At 49.6% G+C, this 26,892-nt stretch overlaps 1 protein-coding gene across 3 annotated transcripts in view; it reads left to right on the top strand.

Annotated features, from left to right (window-relative positions):
- Positions 1–26,614, top strand: part of TTC12 (tetratricopeptide repeat domain 12) — a 53,637-nt gene extending 27,023 nt beyond the window's left edge. Inside the window, exons 8-22 of one of the 3 annotated variants that reach the window (XM_049613053.1) lie at positions 2,589–2,660; positions 6,943–7,003; positions 7,441–7,629; positions 8,669–8,738; positions 9,568–9,656; positions 11,704–11,872; positions 17,291–17,383; positions 18,385–18,445; positions 19,239–19,376; positions 19,846–19,944; positions 20,397–20,465; positions 22,822–22,923; positions 24,172–24,271; positions 25,208–25,433; positions 26,446–26,614. In XM_049613053.1, coding sequence (XP_049469010.1) covers positions 2,589–2,660; positions 6,943–7,003; positions 7,441–7,629; positions 8,669–8,738; positions 9,568–9,656; positions 11,704–11,872; positions 17,291–17,383; positions 18,385–18,445; positions 19,239–19,376; positions 19,846–19,944; positions 20,397–20,465; positions 22,822–22,923; positions 24,172–24,271; positions 25,208–25,433; positions 26,446–26,521 — 1,614 coding nt within the window. In that variant the 3' untranslated portion in view covers positions 26,522–26,614. Of the gene's footprint in view, positions 1–2,588; positions 2,661–6,942; positions 7,004–7,440; positions 7,630–8,668; positions 8,739–9,567; positions 9,657–11,703; positions 11,873–17,290; positions 17,384–18,384; positions 18,446–19,238; positions 19,377–19,845; positions 19,945–20,396; positions 20,466–22,821; positions 22,924–24,171; positions 24,272–25,207; positions 25,434–26,368 lie in introns of all 3 variants that reach the window. The other 2 variants (XM_049613063.1, XM_049613071.1) reach the window with 2 other exon arrangements.
- The last annotated feature ends 278 nt before the right edge of the window (positions 26,615–26,892 follow it).

Below are 26,892 nucleotides of genomic sequence, written 5' to 3'. Positions count from 1 at the left end.
GAGACACAGAATCCAAAGCAGGTTCCAGGCTCTGAGCTGTCAGCAGAGCCTGATATGGGGGCTCGAACCCACGGACCGTGAGATCATGACGTGAGCCCAAGTCGGACGCTTAACTGGCTGAACCACCCACGTGTCCCAAAACAGGACTCCTTTTAAGGGGATCTGGGACTCACCTGAAAAAATCCTGGTGAATGTTGACACATGATCAGAGGAGAAGGACCCATCAGAGAGGACTTCTGTTAGCAGCCAGGGCGGGCAGAGTCATGACCACGCCCCATCTCTGGGACACACAGAGACACACAGGGTGGCAAGGACAGGGCTCTGAGGCTCCGGGTTTATTTTGCCCCCTGCTGTAACCCTGCAGCCAAGGGACAGTGAACATTTGGCTTTCATGGGCTGCGGCACTGGCACTTTCTTTCCCCCTCACCATTCCTTTCCTGCCCCCTCAACCTCTTCCTTTGTGGATTCTCCAGGCTTCACTCCTGGGCTCCCTGCCCTCCCTCTGCAGCTTCCCCCTCAAAGCTCTTGTCTCTCCTGGGTCCACCCGGCCCGGAGACCTTGTTCCCCATCTCCACCTCCGAGGACCGCAGGGCGCAGGTCTCCGTGATTGTCTTCGCATCACTGGAAAGATGATGCGTCTAGGAACAAACTCATCATCTTCCCCCAGCCTTCCTCACTACCAGCCCCGACTTCCCCTTCTGTTAATGGCATGTGCTGCCTTCCAGACATCTGAACCCCAAACTCGTTACTTGACATCCTCCTCTTCTTTGTCATCTGTCTGTGACAGAGCTCTGGCGTCTGCACTCTCTCTGCTGCTCCACCAGGGCAGATGCGGCCCCTCATTCTGCATGACTGTCTTGGTTTCCTCACTTGACCCCTGCCTTTCCCGCCTCTGGTCAGTTCTGTGCACCACCTCTAGACTATCCTGTATGCCCCCGCTGCTCACTCACCCCTTCCAGCCACACCCTCCCTGCCCTGCCCCTGCCCTTTGTCCTGGATGGAAGCTCCCTGCCCCCTCCCACCTCCCGACCTTGCTCAGCCCATTCTCCCTCCCTCCTTCTCTCCACCTCTCCACATCCTTTGAGACCCACCTCAGATCCCTCGTTCGCACACTCTTTGTTAGACCAGGCCTCTTTGGAGTGGGTTTCCCTCTCCTCACCTGCTGGGGCACTTTTCTCAAGGTGATTTGGTGTCCTTTGAAGCCTTTGGGGCAGAGTCAGATGGCCAGATTTTAAATCCCAGCTCATCCACTTAGTATCTATGTGACCTTGAACCTCTACACCCCCTAGTTTCCTCTTCTGTAAAATGGGGATAGTAACTGCATCAACTTCGTAGACTTGTTATAAGGATTATACGAGACAAGTCCTATGAGCTGCACGGTTAGGACTGAACAAGAATGCACTATTACTTACCGCTGCCATTCACTCAGCGCGTCAGCAAATGATGTTCATGAAAATCAGCTATAAAGCCCTCTCCAAGTATGACCGTGTCACCTCTTCTATGACCACTTAGCTTTTCTTCAAACGTCCCTTCTGCCCTGAAATGGACAGCAGCTGCTGTGGTAACAGTTGTGGCAACAGCTGCTGATGCCGTACCACCTGGTGCTGCACTGAGTGCCATGTGCGTCTCCTCCCCATGACAACCTGCGAGCGAGACACTGTCACTGTCTGCACTTTCCACATGAGGAGAATGAGCATCACAGAAGTTAGGTAGCCTGGCCAACACCCCACTTCTGCTGAGAGGCGGGCCAGGCGTTCACCCAGGACTTTTTAGACTCCTGAGCTGGCACGCGTCACCTCTTTAAATCTAGACCCTTGGAGGGCATCCCTGGAACAATGCCTCGCATGGAAAAGGGTTTGATTAACTGGATGCTAGAAGTTACAGTTGACATCTTTGTGCCCAATCAGTCCCTCTGAAGTTGTAATCATTAGGGGCAGGCAGGTGTAGGGCCCCTGTGCAGATGCCGTGGTCTCCCGTAAGTTTCGATCCTGATCGTGCCTTTTGAAGGAGGCATCCCTCCTGATCTTAAGTGATAAGAATAGAAGTTCCCAGGATGTGTGGTGTGATTTATTGCCAGACCCGCTAAGATGTAACCATAACCTCAGCTGTTGACCCGGGGTTGGTGTCTCTCTCTTCTGTTAAACCAGTGGTCCTTAAGCTTGGCTGCATGTTTACAGCACCTAGAGAGCTTAAAAAAACTGTCGATGCCTGAGCCCTACCCTGGAGTATAATTTAATTGGTATGGGCTTCAGCCTGGCCTTCCAGATTTTGATTAGCATCCCAGGCGATTCTAATGTTTAGGCAAGGTTGAGAGCTCTCCTAAACCAAGGGTTTCTGGTTTGTCTCCTGATTGAGTCTCATTACGTGGAAATGAAAACTGGCAAGTATCATTAATTAATTTGATGGAGAGCTTACTTGTACATGCAGCATGCACCAATTAGTTTAGTCACAAATGCACAGAAAAGTTTTAATTGTCAACCATGGTAGCTGTGCTGACACCCGAAGTACTGCCTTAACTCTATTAGCCAGGCGATGAGGGGAGTGGCTAATGACTTCAAACATCTGATCAGTCATTCTCTTTTATGCAGTGTGATGAAAAATGCACAAAAGCATATTTCCATATGGGAAAGGCCCATCTGGCCCTGAAGAACTACAATGTGGTAAGTTCTTAGAGGAGTAGAAGTGGCTTGTTTGATCCCAGAGCAATGCTCCAGATTGTCTCAGAGAAGGACTACGTTCCTCCAAGCCGATTAGATATTAATCTGCCTTTTACAGTATTTTCCAAGGAACATCTTACCATATGTTGAGTTGGGAAGGACGTTGAGTGGCATCCCCACCTTCTCTGGGAATCCCTTCTGCAGTATCTTTTACCAGTGTTCCGTCAGCCCCAGGAGGAGCATCTCTGGAGAGAAAAATATAAGCCAACAAATGAAAAGAAAACTCACTTGTAATCTCTTCACTCAAAAGTAACCATGCGGATATATAGGCAGACTAAGATATAATATGTTGTGAATAGCAGCTTTATTGAGATATAATTCACATACCAGACAGTTCATCTGTGGACGATATACAATTCAGTGGGTTTTCATGTATTCACAGAGATGTGCAACCATCACCACACTCAACTTTAGAACATTTTTGTCACCTCCCCAAAAGCACTCTAGCCATTAGTAGCACTCTCCTTCCCCCCACCCTAACCTCAACCCATGGCAGTCACTAATCTACTTCTGTCTGTATACATTTGCCTAGGCTTTTCATATAAATAGAATTATGCAAGAGATAGTCTTTTGTGACTGGCCTCTTTCACTTAACATGATGTTTTCAAGGTTCACCCATGTTGTAGCACCTATCAGGACTTCGTTCCTTTTAGTGCTGAATAATATTCCATTGTATCAATAGGCTACATTTTATGTATCCATTCATCAGTTGATGAACATTTGGGTTATTTTCCCTTAGGACCATTATATGAACATCCACGTACAAGTTTTTGTGTGGGCATGTGTGTATGGTCCTGTTGAGTACATTCTATCCAGGAGTGGAACTGCTCAGTTACATAACTCTATGTTTAACCCTTGGAGGAACTACCAAAGTGTTTTCCAAAGTGGCTGCACCGTCTTACATGCCCACTGGCAGGACATGGTTTCCATTTCTCTACATCCTGTGCAATACTTCTCATTATCTCTTTTTGATTATAGTCATCCCAGTGGGTGTAAAACATAACTCGTTGTTGTTTTGATCTGCATTTCCTTGACAGCTAATGACGTTACGTCTCTTTTCACATGCTTGTTGGCCATTTGTATATCTCCTTTGGAGAAATGTCTCCAGATTCTTTGCCCATGTTTTATTAGGTTATTTGTATTTTTATATTAAATAAACAGTACCTTATATATTGTGGATACAAGTTCCTTATCAGATAAATGATTTTTCAGATATTTTCTTTCATTCTTTGTGTTGTCCTTTAACTTTCTTGGTTGTGTCCTTTGTAGCACAAAAAAATTTTTAATTTTGATGGGAGTCTAAATTATTTATTTTTTCCTTTGATTGCTTATACTTTTGGTGTAATATATAAGAAATCATTGCCTAATCCAAGATTTACTTCCATGTTTTCTTCTGTTTTATGACTTTAGCTCTGATTTTGAGTTAATTTTTAGATATGGTGTGAGGAAGGGACCTAATTTTATTCTTTTGCATGTGGATATCCAGTTATCCCAGCCCCATTTGTTAAAATGACTCTTCTGTCTCCTACTGAATGATTTTGGCACCCTTGTCAAAAATCAATTGATCATAAATGAATGGATTTATTTCTGAACTCTCCATTTTATTTCATTGATCTATGTCTGTTCTTATCTCTATGCCATATTGTCCTAATTCCTATAGCTTTAGTAGAATTTGAAATTGGGAAGTTTGAGTCTTCTAACTTTGCTCTGCCTTTTCAAGCTTGTTTAGTTATTCTAGGTCCCTTGAATTACCATACAAATTTTAGGATCAGCTTATCAATTTCTGCAAAGAAGCCAGATGGAATTTTGATGGAGATTACATTGAATCTGTAGATCAATTTGGGGAGTATTGCTATCTTAACAATATTAAGTTTTATGATCCATGAACGTGGGATGTCTTTCCACTTAGAAGATATTATGTTTTTAAAAAAGAAATTGACTTCTATTGTACATTTTAAGAATTCTTTGCTTTGTTGGATTTTAATCCTAAAAGTAATACAGGCTTATTCTAGTAAGGTCAAATAATAAAAAAGTGGATGAACAAAATGTTAATCCTCCCTTCTCCACCAAATTCTATTCACTCGTTCATTGAGTTAATTAATTCACTTAGCCAACATGTATACATGCTTTCTGTGTCTCTGGTACTGTCCTAGACAATAGGAATATAGTAGTGAACAAGACAAACTCCTTGACTAAATGGAACTTACATTCTTGGGATAGGCGGGGCCGGGAGACAGGAACCAAATAAATAGATGTGTAGTATGTTGGATGGTGATAAGTGTTATTGGGCAAACAAAATCAGGAAGCAATGAAGGTGAGATTGGTTTTATATGGAGTGGTCAGAGAAGGCCTCTCTGAAGGAAGGGAGGGAGTGAAGTGAGCAAGCCATGTGGATACATAATAGAGTAGTGGTCCAGTTAGCAGAATAGCTAGAGAAGAGTGATAGGAGATGAGGTCAGGCAGGTGAGGGGGGTATGGTAGGGGACTAATTCCCTATGCCTTCCAGGCTTTTGGAAGGATTTTGGCTTTTACTGTGAGTGAGGTGGGAGCCATTGGAGGGTTTTGAGGGAAGGAGTGAAATGATGCGACTCATGCTTTAAAGGATCGCTCTGCTGCATCGAGAATAGATCTTGGCCCAGTCAGAAAAGAACAGAGAACTAGTTAGAAGGCTAATGCAACAGACTTTCCAAGTGAGATGTAATGATGGCTTGTATCAGGTTGGTGTTGAGGGAGGTGGTAAGAAATGATGGGAATCTGGATATATACCAACAGTGAAGCCAAGAGCCATTGCTGGTAGCCTAGATCTAGGGTTAAAAAGAAGTTGGACACAGGTTCACTGTCCTAGTCCTTTTGGGCTGCCATATAGAAACTACCAGGGACCAGGAGGCTTAAACAACAAGCATTCATTTCTCACAGTTCTGAAGACTGGAGTGTCTAAATCAAGATACCAGTAGATTTGGTGTCTGGTGAGGCCTGCTTCCTAGTTGACAGACAGCCAGAAGGGTTAAGAGAGTGCTCTGGGGTCTTTTGATAAGGGCACAAATGTCATTCATGAGGGCTCCACCCCGATGACCTAATCACCTCCCAAAGGCCCCACCTCCAAGTGCATCACATTGGGGGTTCAGTTTCAACATATGAATTTTGGGGAGACACAAGCACTCAGTCTATAGCAGTTACCATGTTTGATGTGTATACTTCTGTCCTGCAACACTATTCTCTGTTTTAATGTGATGTTTTTTTCTTCAGTTCCTTTCTTCATCCTAATCTTCTAGATGAGCCTTGAGCTTTCAAGATGTCTCAGAACCATTTTTTTTTTTAGCTTTTTTCTCAATGACTAGGCCGTTCTTGATAACCCTGAGGACAGTACTGCTCTAAACCCAGTAACATGCCCCACGAACTACAATCTGTCTTTTCTCCAGAAACTTCCTAGAAATTTCTTCACTGAGAGCCCCTCACTCAAGTTTTCTTGCGACCCTTATATGGCCAGTGAGTGGACCCCTTCCTGGCTGTCTTTGCAGCCCTGTTAATTTAAATAGGTACTTCTCGGGGCGCCTGGGTGGCTCAGTCGGTTAAGCGTCCGACTTCAGCTCAGGTCACGATCTCGCGGTCCGTGAGTTCAAGCCCCGCGTCGGGCTCTGTGCTGACAGCTCAGAGCCTGGAGCCTGCTTCCGATTCTGTGTCTCCCTCTCTCTCTGCCCCTCCCCCGTTCATGCTCTGTCTCTCTCTGTCTCAAAAATAAATAAACGTTAAATAAATAAATAAATAAATAAATAGGTACTTCTCTTTTCCTATTCCCAAAAGTTTCTGTCAACAGTGTCTAGCTTCATTTATTTCCTTCCTTGTGGGCATATCTGACAAGTAGCCTCCCGTTCTCTCTCAGTGCAAATATCATATCTAAATTTTGCAATTACCTTATGATTAATCCTATTCCAACCAGACATAATCCATGAGAATTTAGGACTAGCTATTTTTCCATCACAGGCTGTATCTGACAATACTACTTTTTAAAAATAAACTCTGAAATAATACCTCTTGTCCCACAGAACCAGAGAAGCCTAAACAAAATGTCACACGCATGTTGTGTTCCCCATGCCTACCTCCTACGCTGGGAGCAAGAGGAGGCTGGGAAGAAATAATGAAGCCAAGCCTTGTGGTACCCAGTGTCTTTCTTAATAATCACCTTTACCCCTGACCACTCTTCAAGGTCGTGTTTCTTTTTTTCCAGTCTAGAGAGTGTTATCAGAAGATCTTAGAAATAAACCCCCAGCTGCAGACCCAAGTGAAAGGTGAGAATGTTCCTGCTGGTGTCCTTAGTTTGAATTCCACTTTTGCTTTGTGCTCTGGCCCTAAGGTGCCTTCCACTCCTTCTCTGCTCTTGGCCTCAAAGCCACATCAAACCCTCACTGTTAGCAGGCTACCCCCTTCTCTTTCCTCTGTTCTCCCACTCAGACCTTTGCCTTCCTCCTTTCTACAACCATTGCCCCTTAGAAACCTTCTAGACAAGGCAGTAATGTTGTCCTTGAATCCCCAAGATGGTTTAAGATTCTGGGTATAGACTGTCCACCCTTCCTAAAATTTTCCTTCCTGAAACCAGGTAAGAATGATTTTAATGCTTCATCATCTCAACCTCCCGTCCTCAAAAACGCTGCTCTTTGCGTGGTGATGTTGATGGTTAGAGTTTTATTTGGTTTCTTTCCTTTTGTTTTCCTTCTTGTTTTGCTAGAATACCTCAATCAAGTAAATCTCCGGGAGAAAGCAGATCTTCAAGAGAAGGAAGCCCACGAATTGCTGGATTCGGGAAAGAACACGGCAGTGACAGTCAAGAATGTCCTGCAGACTCTCTGCAAGCCTGATCAGACCCCCTTGTTCTATGCAGGAGGGATTGAAATCCTGACTGAAATGATAAAGGATTGTAAGCCGGAGACGCATATGGCCTCGTGGCTATAGTTGGTGTAAAGGGGCAGTTGAGAGGTCAGCCCTGACGAGGCAAAGAATCTCTGTGTCCCTTCCTTCCACAGATACTCAAGACGTACTGTGATGTGGGGACTAAACAGGGGGTGCAGGAAATATACCCCCGCCCCAGCTCCATCCTCCCCCAGAGCCTGCATGTGCTCAGCACATATGCAGTAAACACCCTCCACGCAATACAGCACAGAACACACACACGCACCGCATCTGTTTATATCACATACACACACTCCACACATACTCCCCCCTCCACACATCATACACATACCTGCACACCTGCTGCATATCCCACGCGTACCCCACGTACACCCCGAACACCGTATACTGCCCTCACAAATCTCTCAAACGTCGAGGAATGGAAGACCCGATTCTGTAGGATAAACTCTAAGGTTCATTCCGTTATGTTTAATGGCTGCCTGGGACACGTAGTTTCAGAGCAAACATGAGCTCTCCTGCTAACGAGAGCCGTGCTGTTCTCCTTCACCAGTTCTTGCCATCGGGGCTTACGCCACTTTTTCACTCAGTGACAGGATGCCGTTTGCACAACGAGGCAGGATCTCTGACCTCCCTTTAGCATATGATGGAAGACACTCAAATACTCCCTGCAGTAGTTTCTTGGAGGTTTTAGGTTCTCTAGAGCCTAGACAGAGCTTCAAAATAAATATTCAAGAGAGGTGAATATGCTAGTTCGTCCCAGAGGTTAAGCAGCTCCTGGAGACTCTCTAAAGATTATAAAATGACTAGTTGTCAGATAACCCACGAGGCCACGCAGGCTCGGCTCCCCTTCTCTGAACAGGATGTCCCTTCTACTGGGGCAACAAGTGGCTGATGACAGCCATAGGTTTCAGAAAGGAAAGGTATTTGTTTCCGCCCAAACCGTTAATTTGGTGAGCTTGACATTCCATGTTGGGTTTCTCACTGTCCGCTAGACCTCAGCTAGACAGTTCAGGAGTCTGACCCGGTTTTTTATGAATTTGTTCCAGGCCCAGAACAGACTTTATTCAGAACACACAACGGATTCAGTGTCATCAGCGAGAATGAGGTCATAAGAAGGTAGGGGTGTTTGTAAAGTCAGCCAGCAGTAGAGCGAGGAAGGACAACCAGTTTCCCCCAAAACCCCTGCCCGCACAGGCAGTGGCTTCACCGGGTGGCCTGACCATTTAGTCAGTGTTGGGGGCCCCTGGGAGAGAGCGGTGCTGCTCCACGGGCACCCGTTGGGCCTTGTGCCTCGGGTGGTTTGAGTTACACCACAAGCAACGACCGCAGAGAGAGAAGGGGTCCGCAAAACTTCCCGGGTCCCTCCAGGCACTGCAGAGCCCGAGAAGTGACCATCTTTTCCTGGTTTCCCACCAATTGCTATTTGTTCTCTTTTGGAATTTGCTGATCGCCTCAAGAAGTGAGACCAGCTGGGTCCTGGCTGATCCCATTTCTAATTTTTATCTGAAAAGAGATCCATATGGAAGGAAGTGGATTGCTAAATGTTATTTTATTTTTATTTTATTTCCTATTTTGATGGTTTGGGTGCAGCCCCCCAGGCTAAGGAGGACACTGCTATGGGCTGGACTCACTGGCACACGTTTGCATGTGTGAGGAAGCCCATGGACCCTCAGTGGCCTGCTGGCCCACTACAGTTCACCGGTCACCGTGCAGCCATTGCCCATGGCCGCGGCTCACCAGCCTCCCTCTGTGCAGCCCCGACTCCTAGGCCTGCATGACTGTCCTGGAGCTCTCTGCCCTCCAGTCCTGGTGACCTGTGGCTCTGGGCTATAACATGACTTTCTTAAACCCACATTGGAGAAGTCTGGAGGTGAAATAAAACCAACTACAAAGAAGATCAGTACTGCTTTCCAGTTTTAATATTGCCATCCTTTGTCTGTTCTAGGTGCTTCTCCACGGCAGGGAAAGATGCAGTGGAAGAGACGGTCTGTGTGTCCGTCCTCAGACTCTGGCAGGCAGTGTGTGCTGGGAATGGTAAGCCAGGGTGGTCACTGCTCATCACTGTTAGCGTACTGTTGATGCGGGAGCACCGTGCTCGGGCGTGATCCTGGCCGGTCCCGAGGGAGCTGATGTCCAGACCTTCCCCCAGAAAGAGCATATCGATCAGAGGCGAGGCCTGCGTTAGAGTCATGTCTCTGCCACCCTTACTACTGCCTTGACGGTGGACACAGTCACTGTCAGCATACTGAGAGGTCTTACCCCTCTGCCCTTTGCAGACTCATGACCTCAGCTCCTGCTCCACAGGCACCCCTTGGGCTTTGTGCCTCGGGTGGGGACGGAGAAGTTCCTTTCCTGTCCACCTAAAACTACGGTTCCTTTTGGCTGACCATGGTACCCATTTCAGCATCCTGAGATTTTCGGTTGTCCCTGCTAGCATCTTGTGACACTGATTCGTGTGATAATGAGACAGTAAAATGCTGCAGGGCTTTTATTTACCATATTAACATTTATTTACCTTTTTACATATCAGCATCTTCTGGGGTTCATGAAGTTTCTGCACAATCTCTCTTACCCCTTTGTAATGTAGTGAATGTAAAAAAAATTTTTTAAGTATTTCCCTCATGTTAAAAAAGTGGTGTTTCCATAGGGAAAGGTCCAACCTTGGACAGAAAACACTGAAAATGGGAATAGTGATGCCTGGGTCTCCTTTTTGCAAGGCTTCTGTGGGAAGCCAGCAGAAGAGTTTGTGGGTGCAATTTGCAGACCATGACACGCTGAATATGGGAAAATAGGATTTTTTCCATTGATTTAGTAGAGCCAGGGAATCATCGGAAGTTGCAGAAGACTAGAGAATCCGGGGGACTCTTTCCTGAAGGGAATTATGCTCAGACTAATACCATTATCAAGGTGCCTTGCCGCTCCTTGGGATCCTGCACTTGCCTGGGGGGTGGGGGGCGATCTCACATTCCCCCACCACAGGAGGGTGAGAGAGGCAGGGCTTGGTGGCCGTGCGTTTACTCAGGGAAAACCAGAGATAGCCCGGATCCCTCCCTGCAGCCCTGATTTCCTCAGCACGCACCTACTTGGGTTTCTGTGAACCTTGGGGGTCACATTTTTCTTTGACATCAGAAGAAATATTGTCAGACACCGCCTGTGATATAAACGCTCTATCAGAGCCGTGAAATCTTGGTGTACCCAACTCAGTAAATACAAAGAAGACTTTAGAAAGGACAAGGGGGTGCTTACAAAGTTAAGGACAGAGACGCATGTCTGTGATAGACTGTTGAGTGGGAGACAGAAGCCAATTACAGGATAGGATGGGTCATTCTCTTATGTTATTCACAGCTCCTTTAAGGAGTGAGGTCACCTGGAGGGGTCCCAAGTTGAGGGAACCCACCTTTTCAGCTTTTGGATTGTTTGCAGTGAGCTGCTTTTCCGGTATGAGAAAAAATATATAAACTGCACAAACTCTGCTCTCTTTCTTGGTGAAGTCTCCACTCCAGCCTGTCCCTCTGCTTCCTCTCAAATTCATGCACCTGGCTAGAAAATGAACCAGGTGAAAGGGGGCAGATCCGTGCCAGCACTCTGGAAGTCACTTACATCTCTATTAATCAATGTCCTCACATGATACCCCAGTTTTCTAGAAAGAACCGGTGGTTCCTCTGGCCACCATATGAAAATTGACTCTCTAAAGTTAGCCACAGGTAAGCTGATTCTTGTCCCTTTCCTCACATCCCAAATCCCGCACACCAAGGAGCCTGTGACCGAACGTGCGTGCCAGGCCCTGTTCCGAGCGCCATCACGGACTCACTCACTGAACCCTCCTAACACCTCGGCCATGTTGGCTGTCTTCCCCATTTCTCTGATGAGGAAACTGAGGAGCGCGGGAGTTGATGACTCAGCCTCAATCGTTTCCCTGGCCATCGGGACCCGGCGGCCTGGCTCTAGAGCTCAGGCTCTAACACTTTATTACTCTGCCTCTCAAATGAGGGCAGAAGAGCTGGTTTGCCCGTTGGGATGGTGGCAAATGACTGGTTTGACCGCTGTCGCGTGCCTGAGATGCCCGTCCCCTGTCTTGCAGAGGAGAACCAGCACCTGCTGCTGCTGCGCCCCGAGATGGGCGGCCTGCTGCCCTCCCTGCTGACCTCCCGGGTTCTGAGCCTCCGGAAGCAGAGCCTGGCCCTGCTGCTGCAGCTCGCCAGGACGGACCACGGACGGAGCCTTGTCGTCGGCCACCTTGACCTGACCCGGTAGGGCTCTGCTGGCAGGGTCTTCTCTGCGGCTTCTCACACGGTCACCTGCCACGTTAAGGCTTGCCCGTCCCCCTTCCCACGCCATCCGACACGGGACGACCTCCCGTCTGAACTTAGCACCCGTGGGCAGTGGCACCCCTCTGACCCGCCTCTGTCTCACAGATTCTAGAGATGGCGGAGATGGTGGCCCCCCATCCGGACTGGGCGTCCAGCCCTAGGACAGGCCGTGGGCTCCTGCCCCCTCGGCCTCAGTGCTCCTTCTACCCTCTTTTTGCCTGTACTTCTTCCATTCCTCTTTGTGGTAACTGATTTTGCATGTTCTTCAAGCCCTTCTGGAGCAAGGTAGAGCATAAAGAAATCAGACATGTCTCGAATACTCTTGCACATAAGTCTGTCCAAGGCGTCCGGCTGTAGAAACAGCATGTGCCTCTCCCTTACTACACCTGATAAAAGAAACAACTGAACCCCAGTGATTCTGTCCGGTGCTTTTCAGTCGAAATATTAGTTTTTCCATGCAAAATTCTCATTTTCTCCATGAAAAGAGTTGCACGTTGGCAATTTCATGTCGTTCAACCCAGTAGAAGCAGGAGCCGTGACGACAGCTTGCTCTATTCGTGTTTCACACACCGTCTAAAAATGAGTTGGCTTCCGATTCTTCTATCATTACCTCACCTTCTCTCTTCTCAGCCTGGGAGGTTGGCGAGATCAGTGTTATGACACCATTTCACAAATGGGGCAGGGGCGCTGCCTCAGAGAAGCAGGGAATCTCACCCCGCCACGTCTCTGCAGGCCCGCCCTCTCTCCGATCCCCGACCAAGCTGAGGCCTCCGGGGCCCCACCCCGTGTGGGGAGGACGTCCTCTGTGCTCAGGACCGGGTGGTTATTGAGCCCCTCCCCATCTCAGCCCAGGGGCAGCCCCCATGGCTCACAGGCAAAGGCAACCCCCCTGAAGCTCAGCCCACACAAGCAGATGGATCATTCGAGTTAAGTCCTCAAAAGCACGTTTCACATTTCACATGACTGCAGTCATTTCCCCAGTACCTTCCTCATGGTTTTTCATTTGGTTTTGGTCTGAGTAAATGTAGCTGAGTTGTCATAAGCCACCCCCTCCCAGCTGTCTCTGAATTGCTTGAATTGTAATTTGAATTTTTCCATTGTTTTGGAGAGTGGCGTTTATGAGCATCTCACACAGTACGGCCTAGTCCCCAGGCTGTCGAAGACACCTCAGCTTCTTACCTTCTGCCCACTATTAAACCAGAAAGAGATGGAATGTGTTCTCTGAAATGAAGGGAGATGGTTCGGCGCAGGACAAGGAGGCACCCAGGTCCCATGACCCTCACGGGCACACATACCACATTCCTCTTCACGTGCTTTTCCCTAAATGAGAAGTTGGAGCGACAAATGTGCTCTGACAGGAACCGAGCGAGGGCTAGTATCACTTTGTGGAAAGCACTGGGGTTTTCAGTTCAGCAGTCATGACCCCAGAGCCTCTGCTCGTCTCCTATTCATGTGGCCCAGGAAAGCTGCTTAGCCTTCCCGCACTCCGGTGTCTCAATCTGTATCACAGGCTAACGATGAAGCTTAACAGAAGTGATACACGTATGCCAGTTACAGTTTTCTCTGCAGCATTTTACACAGCACTTGGCCAGGAGACGCTGGTCTCGTTTACCTCACGTAAGAAAAAAGACTAAAGATGGCAACACCAGTTCAATGACTTAAAGATATCCGGGTCAAGGTCTCTGTCCTTCTCTTGACCTTTCCCTCATGGTCCCACGAGGGTGCTGCAGCTCCAAGTATCACATCCCTTGTTGAGACAGGTTAACAGCAGCTAGGATCTGTCCCATTTATCAAGAGAAGCTACTCCTTATTTCTGTTGGATCAGGATTGTGTCCCATGCCACTCCTGTGGGGAAAGTGGTTCCAGGAGACTCAGGTAGGATAGAAGGGGAGAGCAGCGTATCTGTGGGATTAGCCACCAAACGGCATCTGCCACAGTAAAGAAAGGAACTGGTGGGGTGCCTGGGTGGCTCCGTTGGTTAAGCGTCCAGCTTCAGCTCAGGTCATCATCTTGCGGTTCGTGGGTTTGAGCCCCAGGTCAGGCTCTGTGCTGACAGCTCAGAGTCTGGAGCCTGCTTTGGATTCTGTGTCTCCCTCTCTCTCTCTACCCCTCCCCTGCTCGAACTCTGTCTCAAAAATAAACTGAAAGAAAGAAAGAAAGAAAGAAAGAAAGAAAGAAAGAAAGAAAGAAAGAAGGAAGGAAGGAAGGAAGGAACTGGAGTCATACCTGACACATGGTGTGGACTCAATAACTTTTAAAAGCATTTTCATTTCCTCTCTTCAGGGTCTATTTGCTCAGGGTCCTAAACTGAGGTGAACATGCATTTGTTGGTTCACCAGAGCATTTTCTGACCTGGGGTCCACTATAGGGACAACTGTCTGTCAGCAGAGCAGAAAATCTGCCATCCAAAAAGGAGACAGGAGGGAGGAGAAAGGACCGCTATGTCCTTACTGGATAATGACTCCAGTTAGGATGTGTGTCTTGTCACATGGAGAGGAAGTCTCGTTGTTCATGTCTCTCGAGACAAACACCAAGGTGAGCCAAGACTGCCGGCTCCACTTCTGTGCATTTCAGCGTCATTTTGTCCACCCTCAAGACTGAGGAAAACAGAGTTAAACTGATGAGTGAAGACTCTGAACTAACTGTAAAATCCATAATTTCTGACAGCAGGAACACTAGAACACTGTTCTAAGGAAGTTGGGGATTTGCAGAAGCTTGGAGTTACCTGGGACCACAGAAACAGTCCAGTCCAGCCCCATCCAGTGCCGCTGTCCCCTTTGCGGTACCCCACTATGGTCTGTGTGTGATGCCCTCCAGGGAAGACTCCAGCATTGTCATTGTATTCTTCTCCATGTGATTAGGACGGGCGCTAGAGCAACTAGTAGACTGGGAAACTTGCCCCAGCCAATTAGAGGATGCAGATCTCACCTCCCAGGGCAGCCCATCCTGTTCCGGGCTAGTTCTGACTGATGGAAAGCTATCTCCTTGCACTGGACACAAACTGCCTGCCCCATTCCACACTCCTTACAGGGAGGCCTTGGTCCAGTCTATTGGAGGCCTCCGGACCGCTTCAATTCTCCCACTTTCCAGTGTTTGCGGCATCTGAAGACACTGATCTTTTCCAGGTTAAGCATCCTGGTTTCCTTGACCATTCTTCAGATTATTTGACTTCCAGACCCCTCCTGGAATGAGCTGCTGAACAATCCAGTGGGATAGATGTGGGTGGCTGGAGTCCACTCCTAAACCCCAATCCCCAACCTGATGGTCCCTTTTCTGCCTCTATTGTTGGCTGCCCCGTGGCACTGGGTCCTGTGGATTGCTGCACTCTTCGTGAAACTCCAGCACGTGGCTGGCCACCCCTCGTGGCCCTCCTTCTGCCCCCAGGCTCTTCCTTCCTGGTTTCCTTGGCAAGCTCCCCTTATGCGGTCACCCTTGCAAATCAGGGATCCTACTCTTGGCCCTCTTCTCATTCGTGGCCTCAATTATCACATACAAGTCCCTCTCTTGAGTGCCAGAAGACCCTCCTCTGCTGCCGGACATCTTCCATGTCAACACCACAGGCATCACTAGGTTAAATCACAAGTGGTTCTTCAAAGCAGACCCTCTGCCTGAATTTCCTATCTTCATAGGTGGCACTTCCATCCACCCAGTCGCTTAAGCCAGACTCCTGAGGGCCCCTCTGGGTGGGAAGATGGTATATCGTCACTTCTCCCTCTTCCGCATCCCGGGATCCTTCCTTAGGGCTCTCTTCTGGCATCTGTGAGCACCCCTTCTAGGCCTTCACGAGGGCCTCTCTCTTCCCAACTGTGTGTCTCGCCCTGCCCCTGCCTCAGCGAATCCCCCCATCTTTACTGTCTGGACCATTCCAGTTCTCCCCCCGTTGGATCCCCTGTCTCCTGTACAGTGGGCTCCAGTCCGGCCTCCGCCATTCCACCAAAGGGATTTGCCTCCTATGCACATCTGTTCTGTTATGTGCCTACTTAAAACTCCAGAATGACTCTCTACGGCCTATAGCATTAATTGTCCAACACGGCGAAACACAGTGCTCGGGAACTCCCTGTACACTTCACTAAGACGCAGCCTCTGCTAAAGACCGAGAGGCCCACGAAGCTGCCTCCCCCACCATACACCAGCACACTCGGCAAAACCTAGGCCCGCGGGTGAAGCACAAATTGCCAGCAGGCCACAGAAGGCGCAGCACCCCACCTTGCCGCTCGCTGTCCTGTCCTCGTGCCGTAAGCAGCAGCTATGAGGAACTGCTGGCGTCCCCATGTGTGCCCCTGCCGTTTTGTGCCTCACCGTCCTTGTGAATGCCGTGTGCTCTGCTTGTGATGCTCTGCCCCTGCCCCCGTGTGCCTGACATGGAGCTGAGACGTTGTCTTATTTCCTTGCTGCGGCCCCAGAACCCACCACACCTCCTGGCACTTTGTCATCAGTAAGTGATGTCGCTTGAACGAACAAACACAAGTGAACACTGTACTTTCGGGGGACAGCCGACATGCCCTCTGCTCTCTGAAGCCTTTATCTCCGTCCTCCCACACCACACGCCAGGTAGACACTGTGCCCACTTTACATGCATCTGTTTCTAACATACCACCTAACACGTGTGTCACTGTAGGGGACCAGGCGCCCAGCACTGTATCCCTGCACTGAGCCCAGCACCGAGCACACAGTAGGTGGTTAGTGCCGGTTGGCTGGACAGATGACTCCTAGCGGTGGCAGCTAGGCCGTTAGGACAGCCACAGATTGCATTAGCTTTTTTTTGGCAGCTGTAGCACACTGTTTGTTCATCCTGGGTTTGCGATCGGCTAAATGCCCTTGAATCTTTCATATGAGCCAGGTCTGAACCAGGTCTCCCAGGTCTATTGCTCATACAGAATTTGCAGCTCTAAAGGGAGGGCTTTGAATTTAACCCTATTCAATATCATCCGACATATTCAGCAGCCCGTCAAAATCTTGTTGAAACCTTACTCCATCCCCCACCTCGTTAGGGGGCCCTCCCTCCCACTTGAGTTGGCAGCAGATTAGGAAGCATGCCACCTAGATGTCACTTATGGTGATTGAACTTGGCAGAGGTGCCAGAGATTCCGTCCCAGTTGGCATCTGATAGTCAGTGAACTTTGGTTAAAACTGTTCAACCCTCTGGGAGTTTAAGTGGCAGAGTCATCCCCATAGGAAAGTGTCTGTCTCTCTGGGGTGGGCAGGGAGCTGGGCTGCTCAGGAGGACGTAGTGAGGCCACCTTTCAGCTTATGTGACCCAGACGCAGACTCCTTTCTGGCCTTTTTGTGAGGTCTCCTTGTTGGGGATGCTGTCAGCTGGAGGACAGCCCGCTCTGAGGTTGTTCTGGATTTTTGCAGATTGTTGGAAGCCCTGGTGTCCTTTCTTGATTTCTCAGATAAGAAGGCCAACTCTGCTATGGGACTGCTCACAGACTTGGCTCTGGAAGAAAGGTAATTTTTATTTCCAGAAACTGACATTTCCTTTTCAACATTTGTAAAACTGTCTGATCTTTAAAAATATGCAGTATGCAGGCAGGTTTGGCCAACTGAGCATCATAAGATTCACTGAGTAGAAGGGCCGCTGCCTTCCAAGCAGGGGGCTGTGGCTGGCCCTTCCAGTCCCCCCTGCCTGCAGGGGGACCCCCGTCCTTGATGGGTCTGGAAGCAGTAACAGACTTAAAAAACGGTACCTCTCACGGTTTACAAAGCTACTGTCAGTTGGAGAAGCTTCCTTCCCTTCATCAGTGCCCACTCAGAACTGCCCAGCAAATGTGTGTTGAATGAGTCTGAGAATAGAAAGCAACCTGCCCTTGGGTTCTCAGTGGCATTATGGGTAATCCCCCCTTCCCTCCACTTAGCTGCTGGGGAAGACAGCAGAGGTCTTCAATTTTCATAATTCTTGGGGGTTTAAGTGCATCTTTGGTCTGTTTTTAAATCTCACAAACTTAAGGGTGTCTTGCTTAGCATGGTCCTATGATGAGAAAGAGCTGTCTGTGCCCGCAGACAGGCCATGGCATGGGCTGGGAATGTGTCAAAGCCGCTCTAGTAGGAGCAGATGTGTGTGTATCTGGGCCCTCCTCACCGCTGCGCAATAAACATGCTTGCTCTGTGTTTCCTGTTTGCATGGCACACAGAACCAGGGGAGGGCCGGGCTGGTGGTGAGTGAGCTTGGCAGAAATCGAGGGATTCCAGCAACTTCCGCACTAAAAGAGTTACCACGTGAGGTCTGCTGTTTAACGTCAAAGGCAATTCTCCAGACTTAGAAAAATTAAAGCCACATTACATACCCAGTGACATTTTTTTGTTGTTGTTGTTCAGAATAAATCATCCATGCACACTGCACATCACACGGTTCCTGAGCCTGTGATACTCTGCTCCCTTACCCAAGACACCGTATTTCTGTTATAGTTTGTGCAGTGTAGAACTAAATCGTGGGGATGTTTTCTCCACAGATTCCAAGTCTGGTTCCAGGCCAACCTTCCAGGTGTGCTCCCGGCACTCACAGGTGTTCTGGTGAGCAAGCCCGCATTTTTCGCACCTGTGACAGACATTCGCAGACGCGTGAGCAGAGCCGTTTAAACACAGTTTACGCTCCAGAACTCCTGTTGTCTCTCGGGTTGATTAATCATTTCTTCACAGCTGGAATTGACACAATTCTGTTATTACAACAAGTGCAGTTGGGACAGGTGGGGAGGGCCTATGGATGGGGCTCGAGTGCCGGGGAAAAGAGGATGGGTGTGGACTGTGTCTTAGGTGGAGGCAGAGAGAGGGTGTCAGCTCCGGTCGGTCAGTCCCCTTCTGACCCCAAGGCTCGTCGTAAGTACCACGGGCAGCCGTGTCCTTGAGTGGTGGTCATCCCCAGCGGGAAGGCAAGTAGTGATTTGAGCTGATGAAGCAGGACATAGCAAGGTGGGGTCCTCCTAGGACAGCATGCTATGACTGGACCCTGTGCCATGGGAGTCATCAAAGTCTCAGGGGACCTGAGAACTTGCCCACATGCCCGTATTCCACGCACATGGAAATGGAAGCTCTGAGAAGGGACGAGACTCGCCCAAGCCCTCCCAGCGGGTTGGTGGAGTCACTGAGATGAAGCCCCAGGCCTCCCCATCCCAGGCTAGGGTGCTTTTGGGTCCACTGCCTGTGTGCCTCCCTCCATGCTGGTGCCAGGTGGCCCCATTGGTGCCCCTGGGTGACATTCTGCAGTCTGCTTCCCAGGCGTTTTGCTGAGTGAGGGATGCCCCTACAGATTGCTCTGGCATCGTTTGCCTGCTCTCTGCAGACTTTCCTTCTCTTGGCTCGTTCTTAGAGGAGAGAACCTACAATAACCAACACGTCAGCTCTTTGCCAGTGTATTGCCCTCGTGGGAAACCTTAGTGCTGAGGCTGCCGTCCGAAGACAGATGTGTGCCTCTGAAGAGTTCGGGGATGCCTGTCTGGGCCTCATGGTACTGTGACTCTTCCGTTCAGAATGTAGTCCTTTACCTGCTTTGGGAGCAGTGGCTTCTTCTTGATTAGCCGGCTTTTCCAAAAATTCTTTTTGAGGGTGCTGGAGCCAGTGGCTTACCCCTTCCACAACCATAGATTTTATGGGTGGCCGGCCTTAAAGAGCCCTCCATCCACCCTGGAGAGTTTGGAGGACTTTCCGGTGGAGTTGGCTTGACTGCCCACTCCCCAGTTTAAACATAGGACCGGGCCGAGCCACAGTCTCATGGCTCAGGCACCAGAGATTCCTTGCAAGTCTTCTCCACTAACACTAATTCACGGAACTGGTCTCTGATCTTCCACCATCTCCTAGGGTCACAACACTGACAGTTCAGGGCACGTGAGTAACTAAGATCACTGCCAAAGGGATGAGGTGGCTGTGAAAAGCTGCAGGGCAGAAAGGTCACTGATCCCTTTGCTTTGTTTCCCAAGGCCAGGTGTGAAGAGGCTGTGGACCTGTTCAGAGACGTCCTGTACACGCTCCTGGGACTTGTGATGAACTTGTGTCTTCAGTCCCCCTTCATCTGTGAGGTACGGCAGTCTTTCCTCCCTGCCGGGAGCCCCGGCACAACCCAAGCCCAAGCCTGTGCATTGATAGAACTGCTCTGGCTTTCAGAGAGAGAGTAGAAGCAGGGGACTCACACCCTGGTGGCGGGAATGGGGAGAGCAGGACGGGCGCTATGTCACTCTGCTCCAGAAAGTGGACTGAGTGTCCAGGATGTGCTGAGCACAGTGCTAGGTTCTGCCTTTCCAAAGTCAAGTAAAATGTGCTCCCCGCCCTCAAGGCATTGCCCTGTAGTTAGGGAGATGAGACAGTTGTGGGAAGAAGCAAGAGCGATGGAAGAAGGGGTCGTGAGGGAAATACGGACAGAGTGTGGCCATGCTGAAGAGGGAGAGGCCAGTGCTGTTGGCTCAGAAGGAGCTCCATGGAGGATTCAGATTAACAGGCCATTCAGACCTCCTCCTCTCTCCTGTCGTGGCAGGTTTGGGCTGTGGAGGTGAGCAGAAGGTGCATGTTTCTACTCAACAGCCAGGATGGAGGGATCCTGACAGTAAGTGTCTCCCCGGGAGATCCAGAAACAGCTTCCTTTGTTGTTCCAGGGGAGTCGGTGACCCTCCAACCCAGTGCCCATCTGTGGACCCCCAAGAGTCCATGGACCCAAGTCAGGAATCTCTTTTCTGTATGGTTTGCAACTTAACAACTTCCACAGTTTAATTATTGGATTTGTCCTATTCCAAGATATCCTGGTGCAAATTGTACAGGTGATGAGATTTCATTTACAATCTTTTTCCGTAGTCAAGAAAGCCAGGCCTGTATTTTGAAGCCCATGATCCCAGAGGCTGTTTATGCACAATGGTTTTAGCCCCCTTGGACATGCATGCTGGGGTGGCTTTCTTATTTGTGCTTCTGACATTTGGACAAGAAAGCTGAGAAAGACCTGTGGTCAACACAGAGCATCGGGGGGACATCAGTATGATCCACAGACCATTTGCTGTCATCCAAGGATGTGTTGTTTACTCACAGAAGTAATCACCCCAACTTCTCCACCTATTAGGTCAGGGCACTAGTGCTCAGAGAAACACCTGGGGCACATCCAGCAGGTGTGGGAAACCAGTCCTCCAAGGGAGCACATACTGGAGACTGGGTCCAGGATCACAATAAAGGTTCTGAACAGATGCAACAAACCCTGTGTGGGACTAGTATGCCTGCAACTTCCCCAAAGTCAATTCAGACAGGACAGGGTGGAGGGTTTTCATGTGGACTCCTGGAGTGCATGGCAGGTCTTCAGGGTCCCTGGAACCCCCTGAAATTGTATAGACGGTTTTGGGGGCACATGCATTTTCATGGCAAAGGCATCATGCCTTTCATCAGATCCTCAAAATAAAGACCCATCACCCCAAAAGTGGCAAGCATCACTATTGTCAGGTGCTTGGGTTTTCCAGAATGGTTTTGACCAGAGCTAGTGAGCTAACCTTTTAAGGACTCTCCTGGCCAGATGTTTCTAGGACTCTCTGCCTGTGCCTCAGTCAGGTGCTGACCGACCGGCTTGTTGGACAGAGCAGCAGTGTCACCAGGGCCATCTGGTCCCTTGGTAGTGGGCTCTCCCCTCTGTCTTGGGCCTAACAAGAGATCTGTAGTGTCAGCTGTGGCAACATTCTGGCACCTGTAGGGAGCAGATGAGGGAAATAAGACTGATCATATGGTAATACCCATATTTATCCCTTCTCTGTAGGGAAACCTCATTAAAATCAGACTGAAAACATTAGGGAAGGAAAAAAACCTAGAAATCCACACTGACAAAATGAACAGGCAAGAGATCATCAGTCAGTTTTTAAATAATTTTAACCCGTTTCTGGAAGATAAAGAACACCTACAAACGTCATAGCTAGTGAGTCAGGGCTGAAGGAACCTCAGTGCAGAGAACAGATACAGAGGACACAGATTTGCCTTGTAGGACCCTGGAGAGGCTCGAGACTCCAGAACACCAGGTGCTACAGAGGCTACAAGTAAGAGATGGGGGACCACGTGTGGCAGTCAGGTGTCTATACCTCTGGTGGAAAATCAGAGCTTTTTTTCTCTAAGGGAATTGACAGACAAGAGAAAAATGTTTTGCTTTCTAGTGTCTGGGAGTGCTACCTCTGCACGTGTCAGTCGACAGACTCCCAATAAACACAGCACACCGGAATATATTTTTATTGCTCTTTCATAAGTGTGCCCATAAATGGGCAGCTAAGGGTCACGGGACATTTCAGGGAAGCCACACACAGAAATAGAAAAACCAAGTGAAACAGAAAAACATGAACCCAGAAGAAATAGAGATGATATAGGAAACAAAAGAAAAAGTGACGATCGTTTGTGTCCTCCGAAAGATTCAAGATAACATATCTATAACACCTAGCTAGCTCTTTGATAAAAACAACAGCTAGCTCTTTGATAAAAAGCAAAGTGGAACTAGAAAATCATAAATGGCGTCCGCCAGAAAGCAGAACAGGCAGACAGAGATTCAGACAAGATGAAGGACAAGCTAAGAGAGAGACCCTGAGGATCAATCCAAGAAGTCTGCCGTCTAGTAAAGACCCTGCTACTCCCGGAGCACTGCAGGGTGTCGGGGCAGGACTTTCTGTGCCAGAGCTGACCTGCTCGGTTCCATGTAGAGCTGAAATGAACGGGGCCCCTGCATGCCAGGGGCCCTGTTTCCAGCCCTTGAGTCACCTGTCCTGTACCTGTATAATGAACACTGCTTCCTGCCTATTCCTTGGCCACTACATATTTGTAAAACCGAGGTGCGTGTTTTGCTCCCCACACTAATGATTGTTTTCGCCTCACTAAACTACTTGCTGACTTTTAAAGGTCATCAGAATTTATGAACAGAACGATTAATGATCTTCACTTTCCGCTTCACCCAGAGAGCCGCTGGCATCCTCAGCCGCACCCTGTCTTCCTCTCGGAAGATTATTGAGGAGGCCCTCAGAGCAGGAGTGGTGAAGAAGATGATTAAGTTCCTAAAGGTAGAGCAACTTACTGGGTTACAACCACTTGCATTTCCAGGAGCGGCACAGGTTATCTGAGCGAAAGAATTAAGGAGGGTTTTGTTCCATTCAGGGGCTGCCATTTCACCCCTGCCCTCTGTGAAACTTCTTGAATGAGGATTCCTTCCACCTGTCACCCAAGACAGTGCTCTGAACGTCACCGTAAGATTGCTGAACAAATCCGTAAATTGTTCATTAGAAGCATCCATAACAATTGGTGACCACTCGAGCCTCACTTAAAATATACAGGCTCTGTCCCCAAAAAAGATGGTTGGTGTGGCTTTCCACAAGGTCCCATGGGCCCCTTGTTTGGCTCGTGTTCTGCTGGCCATGCTTTCCCCGGCTGTCTGGAGAATGTTGGCTGTAGCTCCGCTTATGAGGGAGGGAGGGGGCAGCGTTGCTCTGGGACAAAATGGTGCTTCCATGATCTGAGTCAGCGCAGCAGCTGAAGTAGACCCACCGGAAGGACCAGGTGAATAAGGACCCCACGGGAGGCCTTCTCATAAAACCCCAGGCTGAGCAGGGCCAGGAGGCATGCTCTGTCGGGGGGCCGCTGCTGAGGCAGGGGCAACATTGAGGGGTAGAAGGTTGGGTCAGCGTTATTAAGCTGCCACATGGACAATGACCATCATTCACCCCATGCAAGTCTTGCACCCCACCGGAAACTGCTGATCACGTGCACACACGTGTGCACTGTGCATGTATATATGCACGTGTGCCTCTTGAAGATCCTGCATTGGGTGATTTTGAGGATTATGAGTTGACAGTTGTCACCTCTTAAAATGATCTAGATTTGTGATGTTCTCCATGCAGGCCTGTCAGCCTGACAGCCTTAGCAAGTCATTCCCCATTCTCCAGTGGTGAGGTGACACGGTGAAAGGCGGCGGCGGAGGGGGGGGGGCCCTTCCTCCCTCTTTGGTACATCTGCCAGTCAACAGCACCATGCCTTCCTCAGCCACTCACTCATAAAACCTTCTCCAGGCAATTACCCAGGTGCACATGACAGGCCCGCATTCCTGTCGGGCTGTGGGCTGTGCTGCTGGGGACGGGAATGACACCAGCCTGGCAGGGCCCAGTCCTGCTCACCGGGAAGCACCCGCCATTCTCGGGGGAACTCTGTTTTAGAAGTTTAGGAAGCCGCTCACACAGGCACAGCTGCTCGCTGGTTTGTGGCCAAGAACAATCAGAGGAGTGACTTTATTTTTCCAATTTCATTCTGAAACCCAGACGGGAGGCCAGACCGCATCACGATATGCCGTGAAGATACTAGCTATCTGCACTAATAGCCAACATGAAGCACGAGAAGAAGTGATAAGACTGGATCAAAGTAAGTGATAGTTTCCCTAGGCAAGAGCCTACATCCCAGAGGTTAATCCTGCCTCACAGCTGCCCAGGGAGCAGGGGCGAGGCGTGGGGAGAGGCATTGCAGAGCCCTGTTAACCTCTCTCTAGACTTCTGCACTGTTTACTAAGATTATCTGTTTCACCCTGTTCTGGAAGCATTTAATTAGCCTTCAGCTGCACACAGGTAGCACACCCATGCTGGAGACCCCGCTGTGAAGCAACTCAAAGATGACAGGGTCGAGGCCAGGAGCCACTGCCTCTCTCCTAGTAAACTGGAATGGTTTCTTTGGGGTTTTTTATTAATTTTTTTAACATTTATTTATTTTTAAGAGAGAGACAGAGCATGAGTGGGCTCATGCAGAGCATCTGCTTCGGCTGATCTAACGCGAATTCTCTCCCTTCACGGACCTTTAGTGAGCAGGGAAGGTAGCAGAGTCGGAGGCAGCCTTAGTCTAGTAACTAAACATGGCTGCGGTCATGTACAGCGGGTGTTCCCAGCAAGGCAGCCTGCGAATGTTCTTCACACGTTCTCTGGCGTGGAAGAAGGAGCCCTTCTTTTGCATCCTGCTCCTTGCCCTGTAGCCACAGGGAGCAGGCCCGGGGCCCCCTACTCGGGGCCCTCAGGTGGAGTGCAGGGGCTTAGAACGGGGACTTTAGGGAAGACAGACCTGTGTGACACATAACATTCAGCCACACAACGACTATGCCACGCTGGGCACTGCCCTGGGCACCCGAGAAACATCAGAGACGCATCCAGGAGCCGAGGAGGTCCATAGTACTCAGCAAATACTTGCCGAGTGACCAAGTGACATGTCAGAGCTTTGGGGAGGCTCAGTGTCACTGACACTCCAGGTGCTCCTCCTGTCCCTTGCTGTTTGAGGTTCAGAGGGACAGATGCTGGTTCTCTCCCCTCCCTCTAGAGTTTGGCATTCTGCTGAGGCTGCTCAGCTCAGAGGATGAGATTGTGGTGGCCAACGCTGCCCTCTGCCTGGGGAACTGCATGGAGGTGCCCCGTGCCGCGTCTTCCCTGCTGAAGACGGACATTGTGCAGGTGCTGCTAAGGCACGCAGGTGGCGATGCCCAGAAGACAGCCGTGCAGCTGAACTCAGGGATCGCCCTGGGGAAGCTGTGCACGGCCGAGCCCAGGTATGCACCCGCTCCAAGCCGGGGTGGCCCGCGTCAGTTACATCCTGGAAGACGCAGGGCCAGCAGAGGTACCATGCGGTGGCCATGTGGTGGCTGGGCCTCCGTGCCACCCAGAACTCCGTGGAGAGCCCCGGGAGTCCTGGTGCTTCCTGTGCACACAGGAGTTAGGCCCAGTAGCTACATCCCTGAGAGACCTGGGCTCTCAGGCTCCAGTGAGAGAGGGGGAAGATGCTTCTCTGACAGACATCTGTCCTGTCCACTCACTGCCATCATCTTCCCTCCATTCCATTCTCTCCTTCTCTTCTAGCTTCTTGCCCATCTGTCCACGCATCCCTCCTCCTTCACTTTTTTGCCCGTTGCCTGAGCATGTGGGAGAATGCCCAGTGAGGGCCACATTCCCGTGCTGGAGGAAACTGAAGCAAGAATAGCATGTTTAAGACAAGCCAGGGCAAGAGATCTCTGCTCTCACTGTGTGCATTGCTTCCCTTTTAGCTCAGGCTTATGTTTTGCTCTGGCTGGGTTCTGATGTGCTGAAACCCCTAGTTATCATGCATGTCTGAGGGATGGAGTCCCGGCATAGGAGGGGGGTGCCTTCCATGGACAGGGAGCAGAGCTGGCTCCTTCTCTTCCAGACTAAGCCCTCTGATTCCTCCCCAGAGAGTGAAAGGGTTGACTGGGATCACATCTGAGGCCCCTTCAAGTTCTGTCTGATTTTTAGACGGAAGGCACAGATAAAATCTTTCTTCTACAGAAAGCAAGTCACGTTAGCTAGGTTGAGCTCAAAGTGGCAACCTACTGGGGAGTCCCCGAGAGCAAGGCCCCGTCGGATCAGCCTGTCCTATTTACTGTGCTTTTTGTACCTCCCTGAGCACCTTACATGCTTTGATTGCCAGGGCTCCCAGGGCAACAGCTACTTCCCCTTTCTGCCTCACCAGCCAGCTTCTACCTGAGAGGGGGTGGCTCCAGGCACCATGGCATTGATGTCCTGAACTTGGTGTTCTGATTATGGCAGATTTGTCGCTCAGCTGAGAGAGCTGCACGGGATAGAGATTCTCAACTCCACCATGAAGTACGTGGCTGATTCTTAAGATATGTGGCGTCTGTGCACATTTTCAGCATCACGGGACTGTGTGCTAGGGGTGGTTCCTGTGCTAATAAAGACTGTCTGAATGGCCACTCCAGAGCTGGGCATTGTTTTCAGACGTTTGGCTTCTGGTTCTCACTGGTAATGGCAGAGTGGGCGTCAGGCCGGCCGTGGTGTTGGAAACCACTCAGCATCCATCACACTTTCCTCCTCCTGTCCCTTCCTGCCCTGCAGGGCCTGGACGCCAGCAAACAAAAAGCCACATTTCCCAGATCCCCTTGTAAGCAATGTTTCTAGACAGGAACCAGACTCTTCCCGCCCCTTTGGCTGTTTCTGCTGGTAACATCCAAGAAACATCAAGTTTTTCGACAGCGG

This window comes from Panthera uncia, chromosome D1, assembly GCF_023721935.1.
Source record: "Panthera uncia isolate 11264 chromosome D1, Puncia_PCG_1.0, whole genome shotgun sequence".
Lineage (NCBI taxonomy): Eukaryota > Metazoa > Chordata > Mammalia > Carnivora > Felidae > Panthera > Panthera uncia.
This window is presented reverse-complemented; position numbering and strand designations above follow the sequence as displayed.